This window comes from Rissa tridactyla, chromosome 1 (assembly GCF_028500815.1).
Source record: "Rissa tridactyla isolate bRisTri1 chromosome 1, bRisTri1.patW.cur.20221130, whole genome shotgun sequence".
In the NCBI taxonomy this organism is placed as follows: Eukaryota; Metazoa; Chordata; class Aves; order Charadriiformes; family Laridae; genus Rissa; species Rissa tridactyla.
In genome coordinates, this window is record NC_071466.1 from 34,875,039 (window position 1) to 34,897,609 (window position 22,571).

Here is a 22,571-nt window from a genome sequence, read left to right on the forward strand (position 1 = left end):
ATTATGCAAATTCTTAAAGAATTTAACTCTAGCTCATGTTGATCTAATTAAATCCATGTCCTTTTTGCTGTTTTACCAATGCACTTTCCCTGATTCTCCACAATATTTATTATAACCAGTATGACAGACTTTGACTACATATACCTTAAAGCATGAATTGTTGCTTCTTTGTGTTTTAACAGCTATAAACAGAGTCTCATTAATGACTATGGCTCCTGTAAAACTGCTGGGAAGCTTGTACTTTAAATTTATCTGTCAACAAATCCAGTTATGTTTTCAAGACATAAAATGTTTCCGTGGCTTGAAAATGGCAGATTCCATAATCAAGTTACCTTCAGCGCTCAGCTAGTATTTAAATTAAGAATTACTGTTTTATTCCTCCTAATGATAATTTTTCAGTTAGAATTTCACTTTTGAAGTATAATTAATACATGTTAATCACTCTAAAGTGGATGAAATCAAATGTGCATTCAGCAGCTTTACACAGTTCTGTGTTGTAATGTAAGAACTCTGTGCCTTTAACAAAAAAATTGCTGATTTTACTGCAGCGTTTATCAAAGTGCTTACACTGAATTTCAAATATTCCAACACATGTATAATCAACACCTGAATTTTTTTTATTGCAACATCAAAAAATGAAGCAAGTGTGATCTACAGACAATTCGAGTGTCTCATATTTGCGTCTGCAGTCAAACAGGTACATTCACAATTGTCAAAATTTTAATACTAGGTTCACGCCGTATTGCCTGCAGCAGCTCAGATAATTTATTCCTTTTACCTGAAGTAAAATCAGAAATGGTCCCAATGGTGCCTCTCCCTTCACTAGAAGGCATTTGTATTACTCACTGGCAGGCTGGGGGAAAAGAGATGACTAACACCCTGTCCTAAAGCATGCTAAATACTGAAGGCTGCTATTTGCTATAAACTTAAGACTGTAAGAGATGGAATTTGGATACAACAGGAGTTCAATTGACTTGAAATAGGTTCATGAACTTCAAGCAGTAGGTTGTGCATTAACGCTCCCTGATGTACACATTCTTGAAGAGAAAGATGCATATGTAGTTTGTTTACAGAGCTGATATACCACCCCCCCTCCCCAAAGCAATACTCTGCTTTCAAAGCTACATTCTCAAAGCTTAGGCAACATTATTATCAATTGCTGCCTGTGCAACTTTCATTTAATGCACTTCCACAAGGACAGTACATTTCCTCTTCCATGAGAATGCATTTCTTTACCTTATCATTCTCAACAGACTACACAGCCTCATGGCAGCAGCTTCTGGGTATTTTTCTTTGGGAGAGGGGGGACAAGTGACACTAACTGGCAGAAATACTTGGTTTTCACAGCTTCTGTAACTACAACAGCACTTACAGGTAGGTGCAAGCAAAGCCATAAGCAAACAGGAGCTACGTACAGATAGCTGGGGTTAAAATCACTTGCTCAGCATCATATAGGAACAAGAATAGCCAATTCTTATTTCTGTTCTCCTTTAGCTGAGTGTGTAGTTTGCTACACCCCTTTCGCACTTAGCGGAAACCAGCCTTCAGGCACTAAACAACATTGGTTGAATCCCTGAGTGCTGTTTATCACATGAACTAATCAAATAGGATTTTTATATGGAAAAAGTAATCTAAAATTATCAAACTGCATGTGCAAAGGGAGCTCAAATTTAGTTTAGATAAACTTGTTTCTGGCATGCTTCAATTCCTGAATATTTTGACTGTAGCCATTCAGGATATTATGAACACTAAAAGTTTACACAGTCTCAAAAACCACCAGGGATACTTCATAGAAGGAAAATCCACAAAGGCCTGTTAAATAAAACACCATCACACCTGGGTCTGGATCTCCCTGAGCTGCAAATCATTAAAGGCTGGAAAAAGTATTTTGGGAAGGTACCACTATGCTTCTGTGTTGTTCTTAGACTCTTCTTAAGGCATCTACAATAGGCCACCACTGAGGACAGGATACCAGCTAGACGACCTTTGGTCTGACCCAGTACCACTTATCTCCCTCCAAATGACATCCAGCAGAGTGGCAACACCGATAACATCTTGCCTTCTGGGAGGCAGCTCACAACTGGCCCAACAATAAATGTGATTAAAAGTGTCGTATATAATCCTAACGATTTGGGACGTAAGAAATTCTGAAGATTGACAGTACCCCCCCCAATGTAAAAATGTGGGGGAGCTTTTTAAGGATATAAGTCAAAGGATTTCTAAATGTTGTCTCATTCATTTCCTTTATTAACTTTCTAAATTAGGTATTTTTATTACAGTAATACCTAAAAGCAGTCATTACAGTCTTGTTCTGCTAGAATGCCACATAAATACATAAAAGACATTGTATTTGCCTCAAAAGTACTTATTGTAGGCCAAGATAAAGTAGATCAACAGCAAAATGGAGCTCTCAATAACCTGAATTACTTGAGAGGTAGTTTGGAAAATGCCACCTGAGTTCCACGATGGTTTTGACAAAAAAGTGAATAAAGAAATAAGCACAACCGATGGCTGAGAGTCCTCCTTTAAATGCCTCTGTGTAACCAAATACAGTCACTCAGAAAATGAATTCATAACCAGCTTGATTCCATCAAATGGGTTTAGCACTCATCTCGTCAGTGTATTTAAGCAGCCCACAGAACACACTAACTCATTCTTCTGACCAAAGCAAAAATCCAAACAACTAAACACGTGGCCACCTTACACAATATTTGCAGAACAAGGAGGAGACGCCAAGAGTGAAGAGCAGATAATTCAATCATTCAAACACAAACCAAAACAGAAAAAAAACCCCAAAGCCAAGCAAAACCAAGGGTGCACCCCTACAAATGAAGAACATCAGAGAAATGCAATGTAAGTATCAAAACTCTGATTCATTTTAGCAGTTAAACTCTCAAGATCTGCTTTACGTACAACACCCCACAGCAGCGAGTCTCAGTTTTCAAGTGGTATAAAACACTAATCTCTAGAAAGTAGCCCTTCATAACCTTAAAGCTGCACCACAATTAACATATAATCAGAGTGAACAGGTTTTAACAAGTAACTGAGAGAAAAACTGTAAGCTATAAAACACACCTTGAATTCAGTACGTGTCTACAGACTGTACATTTCTAACACTAGTCTTTTGACACGCTTAAGCCAGTGTAATTAAAAGCATCTCAGTATTGCAAAGAATTCCCTCCTACAAGTAACAAAACCCAAGCCCTACTCCCGGCTAGACACAAAGTATACATTTTGACAACATTTGATGCTGAAATGCAATTCAAATAAAAGTCAAATGTTAGCAAAACCGGACATCTCCACATTGAAGTGTCCAAAAAATTACTTTCAAGAAGACATTTTGAAAACCCACTAGCATTGGTCTTATGTTTAGGAATTGTTTTTTTAAGAAAGACAGGAGCATGAGACTCTTTCCATTCCATCTACTATCTCTGCCATTATCACTTAAGAGTGCCAGCCCAGTCCCAGTACTATTTAATCTGTGTGCATCAGACGTAATCCCTCTACTAACAAGACTGAGATTTGTCTATATATTTTGTATTAGCTGTGTCTAGTTTCCCAGGTTCACAGGCTCTTGCTAACATTGGCACTTATTTGCCCTAGTACGTTAATGATATTTTTGAAACATCTCTTTAATAAAAGCAGAAAAGGGGATTTTTATTAAACACTACTTGACACTGTAGGATTCTCATGCTGTCGTGTACCCATCTGGGAATTTCGGCAATTTAAGCCCAAAGGCTTTAACAGAAGAGAAGGGAGCTGAGTAGGAGCACAAGTCCTCAAGAGAGCTCTGCTCCAGCTGCTGGGGAATTGCACTTCCACACACCTATGTTAGAATACAACTTTCTGGAATCATCTCCTTCCATTGACTGTAAAGGAAGCCTGCACAGACTAGCTCCAACCTGAAATAAAATCTTTAGGATATCAGGTAGCCTTAGGAATCTATCTGATCTAAGCACATTGCCCATTTCATAAAAAAATACTAATCTAAGGGCAATACTTCTATTTAGTACTCTGAAGCGTGTAAAAAACCCCGACACTTCGACTGTAGCAACTGCAGTTTGAGAAGCCCCCTTCGAATTTCGAACTGTACTCAAGACATCATTAGACTGACTAACACGTAACTGGTAGTTAATATCAGTCAACTAACCATTTTTGACTCTTTCCAAAGAATTTATAAATCTTTCAGCAGAAAGATTTTTTTCATTAGAAAAACTGAAGAAAGTACAATACTAGAACACTAATTTTCTGAGTGTGCAGTCTATGCAATTAAAATCAAAGAACAAAAGATGTGGAAATTTGCTACAAGCTTTCCAATCAAGAGGAAAGAATTCAAACTGAAAGATACAGACAATCAATCTAAAAAAAAGACAAAAGAGCTGAGAAATAAAGAAAAATAATATCTAAAATAATATTCAAAAGAACATTACATTTCTAAAGCTCTCCCTCATCATTTTCCTCCCCTTCATTTAAATAAAAAATATTAATAATTTAAGCTTTTGGTTACAGTAGACAATCAGTTTATGAAGTCATTTTTCATTTTTGTGATATTCTACCCTAGAAATATTAAAAAAAACCACTTTTTTTTTTTTTTAAATCTATTGATTTATTGAAAAGTAAGACTGAAAAGGTGCGGTCATAAGCAATTTCTTAAGTGTTTCAAATAAAGTGTCCACACTCACCAGCGCTGCTGCTTTCAGATTTTTCTTCTGGTTGGCTTTCTGGAAAAAAAGACAAATGAACAAAAAGGAAACGTAATGTTTCTGTGTTGATTATTTGAAATACATCTAAAAAGTGGGTTGCAAAGCAAAGAATGATAAATTATGATAAAATCACAATCGCTCGATCAATGTTTATAAATTTACTTTCTGAAGAATAGTTTGCCACAGTGAGCAACAAAAGAAAAAATATCTCCTTTAGTGCCCAAGCTCACAACTTATATGAGAGAACTCCATTAAATCTCTGATCGAGCTCTGCAGGAACGAAGTTACACATTTATACAAAATCAGTAGTAGCATTATACTTCAGCAATTAATGGTATCCATGTATTTCACTGGTCACTCTAGACAAATGAATATTATTTTTGTATATTTGAAAAAAAAAAAAAAAAAATCAAGGTCCTGCAGAAGAATACTCTTAATTGGCATTAGGTAAATTTTTGAACTTGATCAACCTCTTCTGTACCCTTTCTGCAGATCCCGCAAGGATTTATTTCTTCAGTCTTTTCCCTTTCTGACCATTGGCCCTCAAATGGTACGATAGCCCAACTTGTCAGGTACAGAAATTACGCGTAATCAGAAACGTCCCCTGTTCCACAGAGCAGAGAATCAAAGCACGTATGAAGGAAAAACCTAGACATAAGTGTTGAAAAGCGACTTGCCAAAAAATTATCACTCGGGTGAATGGCAGAGTCAGATTCAGAAACAGCTTTCTGCATGAAATTACAACCCAGCATTTGAAGAGATGGCAGCCGGCGGATGTATTTTGGTAAACTCATTTCTAACACTTACCAAATCCTACGAAATTAAACCTCTACATAAATGACAACCTGAAATTTGACTGCTCCTCCTATATTTCTCCTTTTTACGCACCTTCTAAGGTAGAAAATAACATGAACACTTTCACTTATCTGAAATACAGTTAAAATCATAAAATAGAGTTGTCCTTAGCTTTCAACTCAGAGATGTCACAGCTATCATTACAGACTATTTACTTACAGGCGCGAGTGAATTACTGCTCTAACTCGGAAAGTAATTTTTGAGTTCAGTCAGTTTGATCATTTCTGCCTTTTACAGGCTGCGTATTAAGAGACCTGAAAACATGAAATATTTTACAAAACCTTTTTCTTGCCACTGATTCTTGCTGGCTTTCATGGCTGATGGCCCTGTTTACTCACTGAGATGGCTGGCAGCCTGAAGACTAATGCAAATGGAAAAAGCGGTATCTTGCAGATCCTTCTTTCTTTACCGGTGGCTGTCATTAGTCTCAGCAGCTGAAGGCATGTACTTTCTCAGTGAGAAAACCTCATTATATGGTCTCTTCCCACCCATGAGCATTCATAAAGCAAGTTAAGAACTCTGCCAACTTTCAGATATATGTGGAGGATAGCCTGTTTGCAGAAAAGCATGTATTTTCTCATTGACTTTTTTTGTGTGTATTTAGCACATTTACAGCATAATGTTATTACCCCACCAATACTCCAACTCAGTCATAACTTAATTAGGAAAACATTCAGTACGCACACAAGAAGCTAAGAGGACATAATGAAGAAATGTGCAAATATACGAAGATACCAATCCCTGCCTGGAGTGAGATGTAAGAACCAGCTGGATTTAAAGCTGTTTCTTTCTAACTCTGTTTCAATGAAAAGACTAGCTACCTAGCCAATACTACTGCATAAGACATCACACGTAAAAATTGTTAACGGCATCTCTGATTCAAATAACAATAAATGTGTGTCATGTCTACAGGGGGAGTGTGTATGTTGGCTTGTAGCAACAGAATCTGCCCTCAACAACACAGACAAAAAAAACCCAGACAAAATTCAAGCCTTGCAAAAAAAAGTGTGTGGGGGTTTTTTTTCCCATCATTAGACAATTTCTTCTTGTTATTATTACGTCACAAGTATCTGCTTCAAAAATCTCAGTACTAATAACATAAGGGTGGTAAAGGAAGTTGTACTATGTCTACCCAATATATTTTATCAATGTAGACTACAGCTGCTCAGCTTCCTCCACAACATGCAAGTCACAGATAAATATCAACAGGCTGGGGTTGTTTGGTTGGTTGTTGGGCTTTTTGTTGGTGGGGGGTTTTTTTGGAGGGGTGGTTAGGGAAGGGGTTGGGTTTTTTTGGTTTTTTTTTTTTTTTTTTTTTTTTTACACATACATCAGTGAGACTGAAAAAACCAAAGTCACTGAAGTAGGCAGAAAGCCAGTTCTACTCCCATCACACTGAGCCCATTCTAAGATCCCATGTATTTTGTGCATTATATCCTCAATTGTTTAAATTTGTACAGGAATTAACAGTCAATAGTTTTAATAACAAAAATGAAAAGAAAATTAGCTCACCCCGCTATCCAGCTGAACCCATTTTACATAATTCATTAATCCTCACAACACTCATATGAAGTAAGTAAATAAATATAATTTTCATTTTTTAGAGATGGAGAAGAGAGATGATATAAGCAGTCCCAGTTGCTTTCTAAATGAACCGTATGTCCCAATAATACATACAAAATCTCGACCCATCAAAATGCTGTGTGTAATTAGACTAGCTTGAGTCACACATTCTGCTTTTCTGATCATGGGTTGCATCTTCTTTATGATCCTCACAAATATTTGGAAATTTGCATAAATGCCAGAGATCTGAAAGGCTGCTGTTGCTTCTATTTCTTTTGATCCTGAGGCTGCTGATAGGTTTTCCTCTTCTGCTAATAGCAGTCCATAAAAGAATAAAGTACATAAAGGAACAAAGAAGCATTAAGTAAGGCCCCAAAGCATTTTGGAGACTGGAATGCGTGGTTAAGTGACAGCCCGAACAAATAGAGACAATTGGAAAGGACTGTTAGAGTAGACAGACATACATCAAAACTCTGCAGCAGCACAGCTAAGACGGCAGAAGGATGAGGGAGGGCGTTTATCTCCTAAATCAGAGTTTGGTGAAAAATTTGAGAAGCCAAACATTCATCTAATGAGATCAGAGGTACTATCACAAGGCATCAAGATTCTGAGTGCTATGTATTTTACTGGAAATAATTAAATGTAATCATAGGAGTAACTGCTTTAATGAAAGAAAGAAACACCTTTCCAGGATTTATATCAGTGTTCCTTCCCTTCACATTTCTTTAAATGGCTGGGTATTTCTGATATTTCAAAATACAAATATACCAAATATAGAATACAAACCTCTGACTATTAAATTTCACTGGAATACAAACACGTTAAGTTATATAGTAGGCGTGATTCATGTACAAACTCAGAGAAGGTGTCTTCATATATGAGAAGCTGTATAAAGGGAAAAAAAAACAACGTAAACAAGGGGAGAATATTCAAGGGGTGTGGGAATAAAGGAGCTGTTCTAAGATATACAGGCAGAGTTATGTGTATTATTGAACAGGAATACAAAAAAAAAAAATTGAATTTCATTGAGATTCTGAAGTAAGAGAAGACTCAGAAAACCAGAGAACGCAGTGTTAAGAGGCAGCAATCCTCTGTGAAGCACGAAACAGTGAAACAATTCATGCATGAATGCTGCTCAGAAACAAAGGTCTGGTATTCATGCTGTCAATGGAGTTCTCTAAACAATTTTTACTTTCAGTAAGATGGAACAAGCATGAAGGGATTTAAAGTCACCAAAATAGGCATTAAGGCAATCCCACCTATGAAGGGGGAGTTGTGAAGATATATTCAAAATTTCAATAAAATGAGTCATCTTACCCAACTTCACAGATATATCTTATACTTTATTTGTGCCTACAGTGTACAATGTTCCTCTCCACCCATCAGTCCTTTACAGTTAAGGATGCAATTGCCTGCCAAGGTCTGCATTTTCCCAAGTCACATTAGTAGCACGTTTTTCCAAGAACAAGGCTCAGTAAGAAACTTTTATCATTATCCATAACATAGCTGCATTTTTTATTTATATTTAGAGACAACAATCCTAAACTACCTGCTGGCAGAAAAATTAAGCAACAGGCAATTAAAGCAGTAAGGGAATTAATTTATAATCGCAATCAGAAAAGTTTGTTGTTAAATGTTTAACAAAAGCATGTTCCCATTCCTTCAACCAAGAAAAAAAACTGTCAAATTACAGCACTTCCTTATGCCAGGGTGTCTGCCACTAGGAAGCTGAGAAAAAAAAAAAAAAAGCCAACTATTTTAACCAAACACACCCTATATCAAACCCATTACTTGCCCTTAGATAGTTCTTAGCTATATACACATATGAAAAATTCATTTTGTTCAATACAAGACATTGAAATATATGCAAAATGCTCTCCTTTCCTCTCCCGCCCAAAAAATTACAGCTATGATAGCTGATGACAAAGATAAGATAAAATGACTGGAAGCACAAATAGCATTGTTGCATAGCAACTGTTGATGTACATATGGTGATGTTTATGGAACAGAATGTAGTTCATATTTAATGCAGAAATAATACTAAAACCAGCCTAGACAGCAAGAGACAACTGTGCTTTGGATCCCTCTGCAGTCGTCACAGAAGCCACGCTTCCCGCCAGCTTTGCTAAACTGATGTTCAGAACACCACCGCAGGTCTTACTGATTCGCCCAGCAATGAAGACAACGCAAAGAAAGTAGGGACATACCTTCCAACTGCTACTTCCAGAGTGTATTGTACTGCTCTGTATTACTAATTAGAGCTATTTCAAAATACAGAAATAGGAAAAGAAAAGAAACAGGACAAACCCCAGAGTTAGTCTAAACAGAAAGTGCACCACATGTGAAAGCCAGCGTAGACCAGATTTTTAACAGTATCTATCTAGCTTTATATTAGTTCAGATCTAGTACGCACACTGCAGAAGACCAAGAAACTGCAATTCATTACTCCAGACATAAAAAAGTGGCACCTCAGAAGAGCCTACTGCTGTCCATTAGCTAATATGGAACCACCAGAGATGCAAAGGTTTACAATGTAAGAACTAAAGGATTTCTTCCAACTACAGCAGGTCTTTGAAGCAAGTTCAGTTAAGACAAAAGAAAACACACAGAAAATCCAGTCAGAAGTCTAGAAATTACACGATGCAGAAAATATTAAATTACTTGTCAAATTTGATCTCTCTTAGTTGCTCTCAGTGACCTGAAGAGTCTATGTGAAGTGCCAAATTACCCAGAATATGTACAGTCCCTGCAGCATCTTCCAAGATCACAAAATATTTCAGAGTCATTCTCATTCATTTTCTGAAAGACCATCAAAAAGATGGTCGCTACAACATAAGGATCCCAGGATTAGAGGACCGCACACTGAATACATTTTAGGGCTTTAAATGTGCTCCAAAAACCAGAAAAAGAACCTTAAAGCCCCAAACAAAAACCCCCCACCCTTTAGAAAAGAAATCCAACAGGTTTATGTCATTTATGCTCCATTTTAGGCAAGTTCAGTCCTCAAAAAGGGTATTGAATGAGAGAAATAGTGCATGAAACACTTTTTTTTAATCCATATTTCATTTGCATAATTCTTCAAATGCATCCTCCCAGATGCAACATTAGCAATGCCATCTGCACTTCCATACCAGCTTAATCTTTGGCCCACGGTTCAAGCTGGCATATTGATTCTGTTACATGGTGCGCTTTGCAAAAGAAAAAGGAACAAGATCCCCAATGCTTTTCACAGAAATATGCCAATTATAATTTGAAGACAAATACTGGTCTGTGAACATAAGAATGAATGAATTTCAATTTCCTGTGACTGTCTCTTACTGCGGATTGACTGATGTGCAAAGACATGTAAGTTTTTATTGAGTATTTTTCCATGGTTGATATAATTATACTGGGTTTTTCCCATGTGGACTTTCTGGCATCAAACAGGGTAGCAGCCTTTCTTTCAGTTGGGATATCCATATAGTTTTGCTCTACTCTTCAGACACCTGTTTTCACACTAGCCGTAATTGACTATGAAATTTGCTGAAATTGGCTGTGGAGCTCAAAACATACCAGCGACAGACATTTAAACACAAGAGTGTGGCTACAGGAACATGGTGCCTGTAAGAAATCTGACTGGGATTTGGAATATTTGTGTCACATTCATCTTTACAACCAAAAAAGTCAGGCAAGAAAAGCACATTAAAGTTTATTGTTGATTGTACTGCCAACGCCAGCTTTAACACAACAGCAACACATTTTAGCCATTTTGCATTTAAGCAAGTTTTCATGAAAACTCACTGACTGCACGTTATGCTTGCTAATCTGAAGCAAAAACAATTTTGACAGGGTCTATGCTTATTCAGTGCTTCATTCCAAACATTTCTCATTTCACTCACTACCCTTTGCTCCTGATTAATGTAACAGCTTCTACTCAATAGATCCATGGTCCTTGAATAACATTTTCTAGTTGTTAAGAAATGCAAAATTTTTAATTGGTTAAATAAAAATTGGACAGCTAAGTACCTAAATGTTTCGAGACACTGGTATTACAGATGGTAAACCAGAAATAAATGGGCATCTTCTAGCTATCACATTCTAATGACTTTCATTCTGATGACAAATACTCCACATTCAAGTCAGTATCTGCACTCACTACAGCTTAAGCTACCACTTTTGAAGCAGTATTTTGTATCAAAAGGTGTCTTGGGAAGTAAAATGCCATGGGATTTGCAGCAACCATGCAAAAGTCACTGCACGTATACTCTAAACACATCTTCACACCTGAAATCTCTCTCTTTTGTCAAACATTCTGAGGGTGGGGCACAGAGAAATGAAAAAGGATGAAATGAAAAAGGTACTACTAAAATGCTTGCAACATTCTTGAAAACTTGCTCCCTCTTTCCACACTTGTAATCTATGAATTATAAAACCCAGCATTTTGAAAATATTGTAAGTCATACACATGAAAATACAATTTTTTTTAAAGTGAAAACCCAATAACACGATTACATTAGTTTCAGAGAAAGGGATCACAAATGAAAAGTGCCTGGTTGTAGTGTAAGAGCTTGTGTTTCTGGACACAACTGAGATAGCCAAGCTACTTGTACCTTAGTATCTCAATGCTCAGCCATTAAATCCTTAAAATAGATTTTAAAAAGGACATAGTCAAACTTACTAAGTATTCTAACTGTCCTGTGAGTTGCAATTCTCCCTCCCTCATTTATTTGATAAAGCATGACACTGCCATCACAGCAGTTACTTGCCAGCGTATGAAGATCAAAACATCAAAAGCTGGTCACGCTGTAGTTTTTCTACGCCACAGAAGGCAGAGGTATCAAAAAATATTACTATTACTTGTCTCCTGGGGACACCAAAACCTAAGCGCTTGAAACTGAGATGCCTTCTGCAGACAATGAGATCTGCTCTGCACACGTCTTCCTTCCCTCTCTCTAACATCCAGAACGTGACTGAGTAATATCAGTAGAAAAGCTTACAGCGCATGGGAGTTACACGCAAGGCAGTCTGATGAACTTATTGTACAGTGTATCACTACTACGTCCCTTAAGTCTAACATGTAATTTAGGACATATGACCTTGAATATCCTATACAGCTACTGAGCTGAACTTAAGGCAGGCCAAACAGTTGAAATCCAGTGAGAAAAATTATAACCTTACTGGTACACTGTTTGGTGTTGTGGCCTTATTAAGCTTTAATACACTTAAAACACACACACATATATATATATACACACACACACTTCAAAGATATACTTCAAGAAAATGTGGTGAACAGATGTGTTTATTGCTAAAGTGGATCTGTTCAAGTGGACAGAGGAAGAATCGCCATTCATATAAAACTATATTCACAGCAGAGACCAATTCAAGGAGAAAAAAATAAATAAATTAGTCTATCCCAAAAGTACATGGGAATACACAAACATTTTTTCCAGTGAAAATCCTAGAGGGGAATACACAATGTACTGTACTGCACTCCATGCTCTCTTCAGCAGACCCACAGCTTAAATGGACATGATAACCCTGTGATGAGAACTTAAATTAGTTCTTCAATCTTATGAAGAACAGAAGATGTTCAACTGAAGAAGTTCAATCGTATGCAGATAGACACAAAAAAAAGTACAACAGTGTTACTTATGCAGTTAACAATAAAAGAGACCCAAAAGCTGACTTCTGAGTCTTCTGGCCTTTACAGCATTCAGTTTATTGAAATCGTGCATACTAGAATCGTAACAAATAACTTTAATTCCAACTTACCAACTGAACTTTCTGTGAACACTGTTAAGGTCTGTCCTCCCACACTTTGCAAAAGAAATGGATGTTCCCTTGGTGCACTGACTGAAGCAGGTTTTCCTCCAATATCATTGATGCTTGCAAGCTCTTCATTCAAAGTAAACGACACCTAACAGCCACAATTACCACAGTGTTACTAAACAGACTCAATTACACAGCTTTACGAGTTATGGGGAAACAAAAAAAAGAGAAAAACACAAGCAGTATAGCACATTTCCATTTCAAAAACATAGAGAGTGGGATAAGAGTCTCACTATATTGATCTCTTGTTGAAATAGACAATTCAGTGCTTTCACGTACTTAATAAAAATTATTTATGTTTTTAAAAAAACTGTAAATTACTTCCTCCTGAAGTCAGAGAACAATTTTATCTTACTTATTAAAATGTAAGGCATGATAGGTTTTCAGACATTGTTCAGCATGAGTGCTTTAAAATGTTTAACACGGCCAGCTGAGTTGCAGAAAAAGCGCCAATGTACCACAGCAAGTGTTATTAGCCCAGGGATTCCTGAAACGCATGCAGCCCAGGAGAGGTTCAAATACATCTCCTTTGCTATGTTTACATTGTATGCCCAAAACAGAAGCTGAGGAGGTTCCAGGGGGACTAGGTAACCAGAATCCCTAGCTGCAGGACACAACAAGAAACCTGAAGAGGGATATTTCAGAGCGGGATTGCGCACTTTTCCTGTACGTTCCGCTCAGCCCCATTCTGCCATGCAGCAACAGGGTCCTCGGGAAGCCACCCATTCTCAGGGGGTTCCTCACTGCTTGGCTCTACACCGACTGCAAAATGAGCTTCGTGGCTCTCATCAATATCAAAATTTTGGTGTGGCGCTCACAAAATTAGGGAGGTTGGCTCATATATTCCAACCTAGAAGAATCCAATCAAACATCCAAACCTCCAGTAGAACCCTCTCCACCAAAAGGAGTTTGGCCAGGTTATCAAATGGCAAATGCAGCCTGCTTCCCTGACATTTTTTTTTGTCCGTAGTTTCTTCCAACTCAGTGACAGACCTACACGATATTTGAAGTAATTGTAATGAATACAACTTCCTTTATCTCCTGTAAAAGATATGGGAAATAACTATCATTCACCGAGGCTGCTAATTAAAGCAGCTAACTTTGCATGCACAAAAAGCTTCCAATTGCTTTATATTTAGTGGAACCAAATTCCAAATAAAAGACTTCCTGAAATTGCAAGCCTCCTTCTCCAACTTCTGTTGCTTTATCATCCTCCTCCTCAGTTCTCAGACAGCCTTTTGCACTAACACATTTCAAAACGTTTCGAGAGAAGGTCACTACTACAATTGCTTTTTACAGATGGCTAAACAAACTGAGGGAACAAAGAGACCTGATGAAAGTCCCAAAGTAAATCTATGGGCAGAGCTACGAACAGAATTCTCTCCTGATTCTGTGGTAGAATGCTTCGTTACAGGTGTAACAAAAAATGCGTGACATGAGAAACCAGCATGTTATAAACAATTCTTAGAATTCAAAATATAACACATTCACAGCCTTTGTATTTAGTAATTACTTACTTCTGTTCTTCCTTGATTTCTGCAAAAGAAAATATTCAATGTTTTAGTTTCCATAATCTAATTCCACAAGTATTGTTTCCCTTTTTTTATTTCTACTTTTTCCCTGCTTTTTTTTTTTTTAATCAAAAAGAAAATTCAAATTCTAGTTTTGTTACTCATCTTCACTCCTGAGCTGTTCAAATTTTTTTTGTTATGCTGATGCCCAAGAATAAATGGGAAAAGTCAGCAGGTGAGAACAGAAGTAGCAAAATAGCACATGTAAGTTAAAGAACATTCTCCAGTTAGATGTGCATATTTCTTGGGTTTAAGAAATCAAATATCATGTAAAGGGATACAGCCACTCCCCAGTATAATTTCATATAATTTATATTCATAATCACTATACAAGCAAGTAACATTCAGATATCAGAGAAATATGCACAGTGTTTGCAAGAAACAGGATTATGTATTATAAAAGGTGCAACATAATCTATTTTACTGCAGGTAACTTTCAAGAACGTAACCAATAAAGGTACAGTAAGGGCTTACTTGGCAATCCTTAGTTTTCCCACTTCACCTCTTCCTGAAGCTTTATTCCACTGTTGCGACAAGTATTTGGGGACCTAAGAAAAGACGACAGATTTCAAAAAAAAGCAGATTTAAAACTTTATATAAATTGTGTATGTGTATATACTTTAAATACTTTTACCCTGACCACTTCAGAATACAGTATGACGTAAATATAGTAGACAATATAGAATCATAGAATGGTTTGGGTTGGAAGGGACCTTTAAAGATCATCTAGTCCAACCCCCCTGCAATGAGCAAGGACATCTTCAACTAGATCAGGCTGCTCAGAGCCCCGTCCAACCTGACCTTGAATGTTTCCAGGGATGGGACATCTACCACTTCTCTGGACAACATGTTCCAGTGTCTCACCATCCTCAGTATAAAAAATTTCCTTCTTCTATCTAGTCTAAATCTACCCTCTTTCAGTGTAAAACCATCAGCCCTTGTCCTATCGCAACTGGCCCTGCTAAAAAGTCTCTCCCTATCTTTCTTATAAGCCTCTTTTAAGTACTGAAAAGTTGCAAAGCAACCCCAACTCTCTCAGCCTGTCCTCATAGAGGAGGTGCTCCATCCCTCTGATCATCTTCGTGGCCGTCCTAGAGACCCGCTCCAGCGGGTCCATGGCTTTCCTGTGCTAAGGACTCCAAAGGTGGACACAGTACTCCACGTGGGTTCTCACCGGCACAGAACAGAGGGGCAGAATCACCTCTCTCAATCTGCCGGCCATGCTTCTTTTGATGCGGCCCAGGATACAGTTGGCCTTCTGGGGTGTGAGTGCACATTGCCAGTTCATGTCCAGCTTTTCATCCACCAGTACCCCCAAGTCCTCTGCAGGGCTTCTCCCAATCTATTTATGCCCTAGCCTGTAATTGATACCAGGGGTTGTCCCAACCCAGGTAGAGGACTTTGCACTTGACCTTGTTGAACCTCATGAGGTTCACACGGGCCCACTTCCCAAGCTGTTACATATACATTCCATTAGGGAGAGTAAAAAGAATAAAGTAGCACAAAAACAAGGCCAGTGTAGAGTCCCAGATTCCCCAAATGAGGGGAAAATCTTATAATACCTTCAATCTCAAATACAATTATCCAATCATGAAAGGCAAAAAGAGATAAGCATCATATTCTTAGTGTAAGGAGTTTATACACTAAATATTCATTAGAAATTATCATCTCTTTGGGGAAAAAAAGATAAAAAAAATCAACCAACCAAGCACAATGATAAGAAGTTAGGCAATTACAACTCAGAGACCAAAAGGTGATGTGAAGGGACGGCTTAGAGTTTGGGAACCTCAGACACACTGAGCAGCAAATAGCAGCCCTACTCCCACCAGATGTCCACTTCTCCAAAAGCAGAACTACCCTAGGCCGATCTGCCCCCGTCACTCATTCCCACCCCTTCACTGCACTGGGAAAAGTTTTTGTGCAGCTGGTCAGCGTATAGAAAGAGCACACTGATCTGGCTGGGAGGTGTGGGGGACTTCCACGTTTTAGCTGTGCTGATTTTGTATTTAGTGGATGGAAAAACCAAACCAGCTCACTTTCCCAACCCATTTTCCCAAACGGCTGCACAAAGCAGAGGTCAGTGCAGGGACAGGAACAAGCAGCCCTGCTTCACCTGATACATCCAAGGAATAAAACATCCTCCAGCGATGATGACTCACCTACATACAAATTACTTCAGTTACAAAGGTTTTGGTATCTGCAGCATCGGTGACCATGGCTCATCATGGATAGTAAAGGCGCCTACGTAACCAACCAACAAGCTGGAAGCTGGCTTTCCAAGCGGATCCGTTTTTCCTCTTTTTCCCAACAACGTAGCATTAGCTGAACTCACAGCCTGCCTCTCCACTCTCTGGCCAAAAAAGTACCAGCTAACTACTGCCAGGTAAACTAGACCCCAGCATCTGGCACTTCGACAGGCAGCCTCAATGCCTTGTTGCTGCTGCTGTGCCGCATTCTCACACTCCTCAGACTCCCAGATGTGTCCCAGATGTGATGAAGCATGCACACCTGTGTGCAGCAGCAACAGCACTTCCTTTTTCTGGAGATAGTAATGCCAGGAGAAGGTGTCCAGTGCTCAGCAGAGTTACTCCGGTTCTCTTTAAAGACCAGGCAAGCTCAAAGATGACAAACACCACTTATTCTGTGAAATCAAAAGGTTAAGTGTTTGTTTTGATATACGGTGCTATTGCTGATGAACACCTATAAATCTGAACACTTTATGAGTGCGCAGTTCCCCAGGACTTCAAAAGGTGAGCTGCGCTGGTGGCTGCTGCTGCTCTGCTGCACAGAGGAGCTCCCAGCTCAGCTCATGTGTCCGTGCATCCAGCCCTGGTGAGGCACTTCAAGCTTCTCAGTTTAGCCCCAGAGGAACAAGGAACTTCTCTACCTTCTCTGCTCCACCACATGGCATCAATTCTAGCCACGTCTACCTTTCCTTGCAAGAAGCCAGCTCAATCAGCTATAAGCGCCGAGTGCAGCGTTTTGCAGATCACATAGATCTGCAGATCACAGGTTTTTTCCCCACCATTCAGCAATTACAACTGTCTTTTCTATGATGGCTTTTTACAAAGACTGAACATGACACATTAGTACAACAAATGTGAGATTGGAGCAATTTCCCCCTGCACACAAGCTATTATGCACAGAAGTACCATGGCACATCAAGAGATGGAATACAGACCTGAGGCAGTAAGGACAATCTCACATCTGACTATTTAAAACTAACTGTAACATGTTCAAGTGTTACGGAAATTACAGATTTTTTTTCAAAAGGAAACAGCTGAAAGCAGTCTAATAGAAGCTACTACTTCCTATAAACCCCTTTCTTTCTAGTAAGGAAGCAGCAGTCACTGGGAGAACATAATCTTGAAGACCTACAGTAGTCTAAGCATCTCGCAAAACAGTGACTTGCTAAAGGAAAAATCATTTACTGTTCCAACGCCACATACTAAAGAAGTATTCAGGTATAGGAATTTTATATCTTTTTTCTTCATATGCTCATGACACATCAGGACAAGTCTATGTTGTTTTATTTTGCAGCAATATTCTTTACTGGTACAGCAAAGTTTATTCTGGCTCACACAATTCACAGCTACTGAAAACATCTGTGCCCACATAGAAAAATGGTGTGAGAGACAGCCAGTGAGAAAAATAAACGTACTAAGCTATGCCTGTGGCATTTTCTGTTTCAAGCAGCAAAGAGGCACTTTGTAGTCTGATTTTTGTCTTGCACAGACTAAAACTAAGACAAGTTTCACTGCACAGCTGAAGAGGCGAAGAGCCTGTTCCAGGAACTTGCTGACAAACAGCAACCTGCTAGCTTCTGAAAGCTCAAAGGAATTAGTGTTGACCTTGCATTTACCTGTTCTTCAAAAAAAAAAAAAAAAAAACCCAGAAAACATTGTAGTGGTGCTTCGCACTTTCCTTTAGTCTCTACTTTACTTTAGTCTCTGCTTTCCATAAAGTACTGTGGAATAGCTAGAAAATCCAGATGTCCTCCAACTGCTCAACCAAACTAAATGTCAGTCCAGGTCAAAAATGCCACAAATGCACAACAGAAAGCCATGAACTGGCCGATACATATTTTTTCCAGTTTCCAAAGTGGTAGTTTTCTACAGCAGATCTTGTGCCAGATCAGACGTCATTTTCTTTCTAAAGCCAAGATAAATGCTATGACATGTGCCCCAGGTGACTCAATAGAAATATTATTATGTGCTCGCACCTAAGCAGTATCTAATTTATATTGCCAGCTAATAAGGTAGGTGCACATTCAGTATGAATGGACAAGGAGTGAAGGACTCTCATGCTGTTAAAATCACCAACTTGGTATATAATACAATCAGACAGGGAATTTATTCAGATTAAGAGGTTGCAGATCAATCATACTTCTTTCAGCTGCACAGTAAACAGTCTCAAAGAGTGCAATTAATCATCTTTCTGCTGGACTATCTGCGGTCAAGGGCTACACTGACAAAGAAAAAGGGTTACGAAGGACTGTGATCAAAGGATTACTTCTAGCTATACACAGATACTTCAGTTAAAACCAGATGGTGCTCACAAAACCACATGCTAAACTCTGTAGCTCCATGCTAATGACATAAACAAGGACAGGAAAGATTAAATAAAGTCTTACACACTGTAGTCGTATTAATTTGCTAGTTCCTTTTAATTTTAGCATAATAGAAGTTTAATGTACAGAGAACAATCCATTTTCAAACTCTTAACACTAATTGAAAGAACATATAGAAAACAAGAGTGACCTGCTTTTACAGGGCAGAAAGAATTTTCAAAGATCTCACAGCAGGATTTTGAAAAATAGATACCCACAGAAAGACTGAGTTGTGGACAGAGTAGCAACCATACGGCAAGGCTACTGAACGTTTTCAAGACAAGTGACCTTTATTCTGGGATTTGTAGGTAAGAACACTCTTCTCGCCAAAAAAAACCCATACAGTTTAATCACGAGAAGAAATCTGACGTACTAAGTAGCATCACTTCAAGACCCCTTCACACTGCTGTTTTCCTCTTGCTACTCACATCACGCAAACACCCGGGCTCCAGTACACGAGGCACCCTACAGTTACTGCACAACATGAAGGCCCCCACTCCATGCATCTTTCAGCTTATTCACAGCTTCCTATCTGCCTTTAGAACAAAACACACAAGCAGCCCCCACCTGTAATAAATTACTTCCAATTCTCTGTATGAAATTAAGTTAGCTCTTTCTCTATATAGCAATCTGTACGCAGTATGTACATCAGAAACTGAGTAAGGCTGATGTCAGGTTCCATGTTTTTGTTTTCTTTACAAAAAAGAAACTATATAAAGATATCATCTTTCTAAATATAGATCAATGCAGCAGATTAAATTAAAAAAACAAACCACCACACAGGGGACAAGAAATTAACAATTCTAATGGCTAACACCACATGTGCCTCACTTTATCACAAGTACATAATCAACAGTTCTTATAATATTTCCCTATCTTAGCTTTCACTGAAAACACATAAAGAATTATTTCAGTTGCTTTCTGGGTTTGTGTTAAAGCAACTCACTCAATTTCTGATACCTCCTCTTACTGCTTATGCTTCTAAAATACTCATCACTACATTTTTATATTGCCTGTTAAGTAGTCTCTCTGGAACACTTCCTGTGCTAGCATAATACGTGCTAAAAAGAAATTAAATCAGCCAGGTTTTTTATTCCAGCAGAACTGATTGCTCTCTCCCTCAAAGGAAGGATAAATTCAGCCTTGTTATCCCAGCTAGTGAAGATAAGAAGTGCAGGTGCTACACTCTGGCATGCCTCTGAGTGTGTTGAAGGTCCCAGTAACAAGGATGGTTGTTTCCAAGTTCAGGTCTGAAGGAATTCAAAGGATAAAATCCTGCACATCCTTTGCTATGGCCTATCAATATTAGCAACTTTGTAATTTTTTTTTTTATTATCATTATTATGCAAGAAGACAGAGAAATTACAAGTTCAGACCACATGCATGAAGGATTATATTAACACTTACTCGGAAGAGTAAAATTTAAGTGTTCCTTCTAGTTTGGTTTTCTCATTAAACCAGGCAGCACTCTGCTCACCAAGTGTCATCAACTGTAAGCACAGATGTGCCTGAAAATTCCTGACATGCTTCAAGAAACACCAAAGTTTTCAAGTGTTCAAGTGAACAAGCAAGTTCCGTGTCCTGTCTCCAAATGCAGCCAGCAGTGGATACTTCAGGAAGAACAGGAGAACATAAGAAGAAAAGGCATTTCCTCAGCATACTCTTTAATTTCTAGGATCTTTTACTCAGCAATCATGTGGTATGGAAGCATATTCATTCTTAAACTCTCAATACGATTTTCTGGACTCAATTTGTCAAAGGGCTTTTTGAGCTTCTGCAAAGTTTTGACATTCACAACTTCCTACTGCAACAAGTTCCAAAATTTAACTACATATTGTGCAAAATGGTACCTGCTTTGTTTGCTATGAGCCCTGCCAGATGAATTAATTTGACGCACTCCTAATTCTTGTGTTCGACCCAACTCCTCCCTGTTCACCTTTACTTATTCACTTCGTCCTTATCCACCTGTGAAATTTCTCATTACTTCAGACCTCTGTAAGATTTCCAAATCTATCCTCTTGCTAACCTGAAAGGTAACAATGTTATTTAGGAGTTGCCTCCACCGCCACCATTCCTTGTTCCCCAGATCATCCCTGGTGCTCTCCTCTGTACTGTTTCTAGGTCCGTTGTATACTTCCCACGATGGGGAGGATGAGACCAGAACTACACACCGTATTCAGGATACAGGCAACATGATGGCGCAATAATATTTTGTTTTTTGTTCTCTGTCTCTTTTGTAATCATGCCAAATGTTGAATCTGCTTATTTGACATGGCATTCTTACAGAGTTATCCACATCTGCTGAAAACCGAAACCTCCTCCTGAATGGCACCCGCCAGCGGAGACCCAATTGCTGTGTACGTATAATTAGAATAGTTATTCTCTATGCATGTCAGATTAGATTTTTCAGCTCTCAATTTCATCTGCCATTTTATCATCCTGTCACTCAGTATATCATGATATACTTCCGCAGCTTTCTGATGTCAGCCTTCATTTTTACTGTGCTGGATAAGCTATTACAACTAGAGCACTACGCAGTGTTCATTATAGTTTCATGAAACCAGACACTCAGGTATCAGTACAGAAGAGGAAGTCAGATGCAGTGACCTACTTACCATCAGAAATACTGCACTGCAAAGTAAGTCTGAAATTCCCCACCATTTTCAAGGGCCACAATAAGATGTTTTGGTAGTTGAATTACAACGGTGTCACACTCCTTTACCACACAAGACCAGTATTTGGGTACTACCCTGTCCTTGCAGGTTCTTTCAAGTTAATGGTTTGAACCTTTTCCCTCCATCCCCAAAGGAGGAAGAGGAGGCTACTATTTCTCCCCAGACAGAACAAATACTCATCTAGAACAATGGGTGTACACCCACAGGGGACTAGAGCTTTGAGTCTCCCCTTTCCTGAGCCAAGGCTTCCTGTTACCAGCAGAAGCAGCCAAGCCATCTTGATAGAAAGATCGTCCACAGAACAGAGCTGGTATGTAGGCAAGATACAAACACCATGGCCTAGTTTGCAGCAGGAGATGCGAGCGTGGACCCGCACCAGGCAGATGCCTGGGTTTGATCTAAAGATCTTTGTATCTTTTCACAGCACCTTCACTATAGCTATACTTCTCTAGCACCAAGATGAGGTGTAGTGACAAGACGCAAGGTGTTTGTTTTTCTTGGGGTTTTTTGGTTTGGGGTTTTTATTGGGTTTTTGTTGGTTTTTTTTTTTTTTTTAAAGCACGATGTGAATTTGGGAGAACTCAAACTTTCTCCGACTCTCAGACTTTGGGGAAAATAAAAGTTTGTTTGTTACCCTTAATAAAGCAGGGCCCAAGGACAGCTGCCGGGTAGCCCAGTTTTCCCTGCTGGCGTTCCCTTTATCGCAGCAGCCGCCACGCCCGCGCCTACGAGAAGGGGAAGGGGGGCACTGGGCAACCCCGGCCACACACCGCAGACCGGCTCT

The 22,571-nt window shown here is 38.8% G+C and overlaps 1 protein-coding gene across 4 annotated transcripts in view; it reads right to left on the reverse strand.

Moving 5' to 3' along the window:
- GTF2F2 (general transcription factor IIF subunit 2) overlaps positions 1–22,571 on the reverse strand; it is a 93,222-nt gene that overhangs the window by 70,299 nt on the left and 352 nt on the right. For 3 of the 4 annotated variants that reach the window (XM_054206153.1, XM_054206138.1, XM_054206145.1), the window contains exons 2-5: positions 14,978–15,051; positions 14,450–14,468; positions 12,876–13,020; positions 4,683–4,721 (exon numbers count right to left, since the gene is read on the reverse strand). In XM_054206153.1, the coding sequence (XP_054062128.1) occupies positions 4,683–4,721; positions 12,876–13,020; positions 14,450–14,468; positions 14,978–15,051 (277 nt within the window). The remainder of the gene's footprint in view (positions 1–4,682; positions 4,722–12,875; positions 13,021–14,449; positions 14,469–14,977; positions 15,052–22,571) is intronic. The other variant, XM_054206127.1, reaches the window with a different exon arrangement.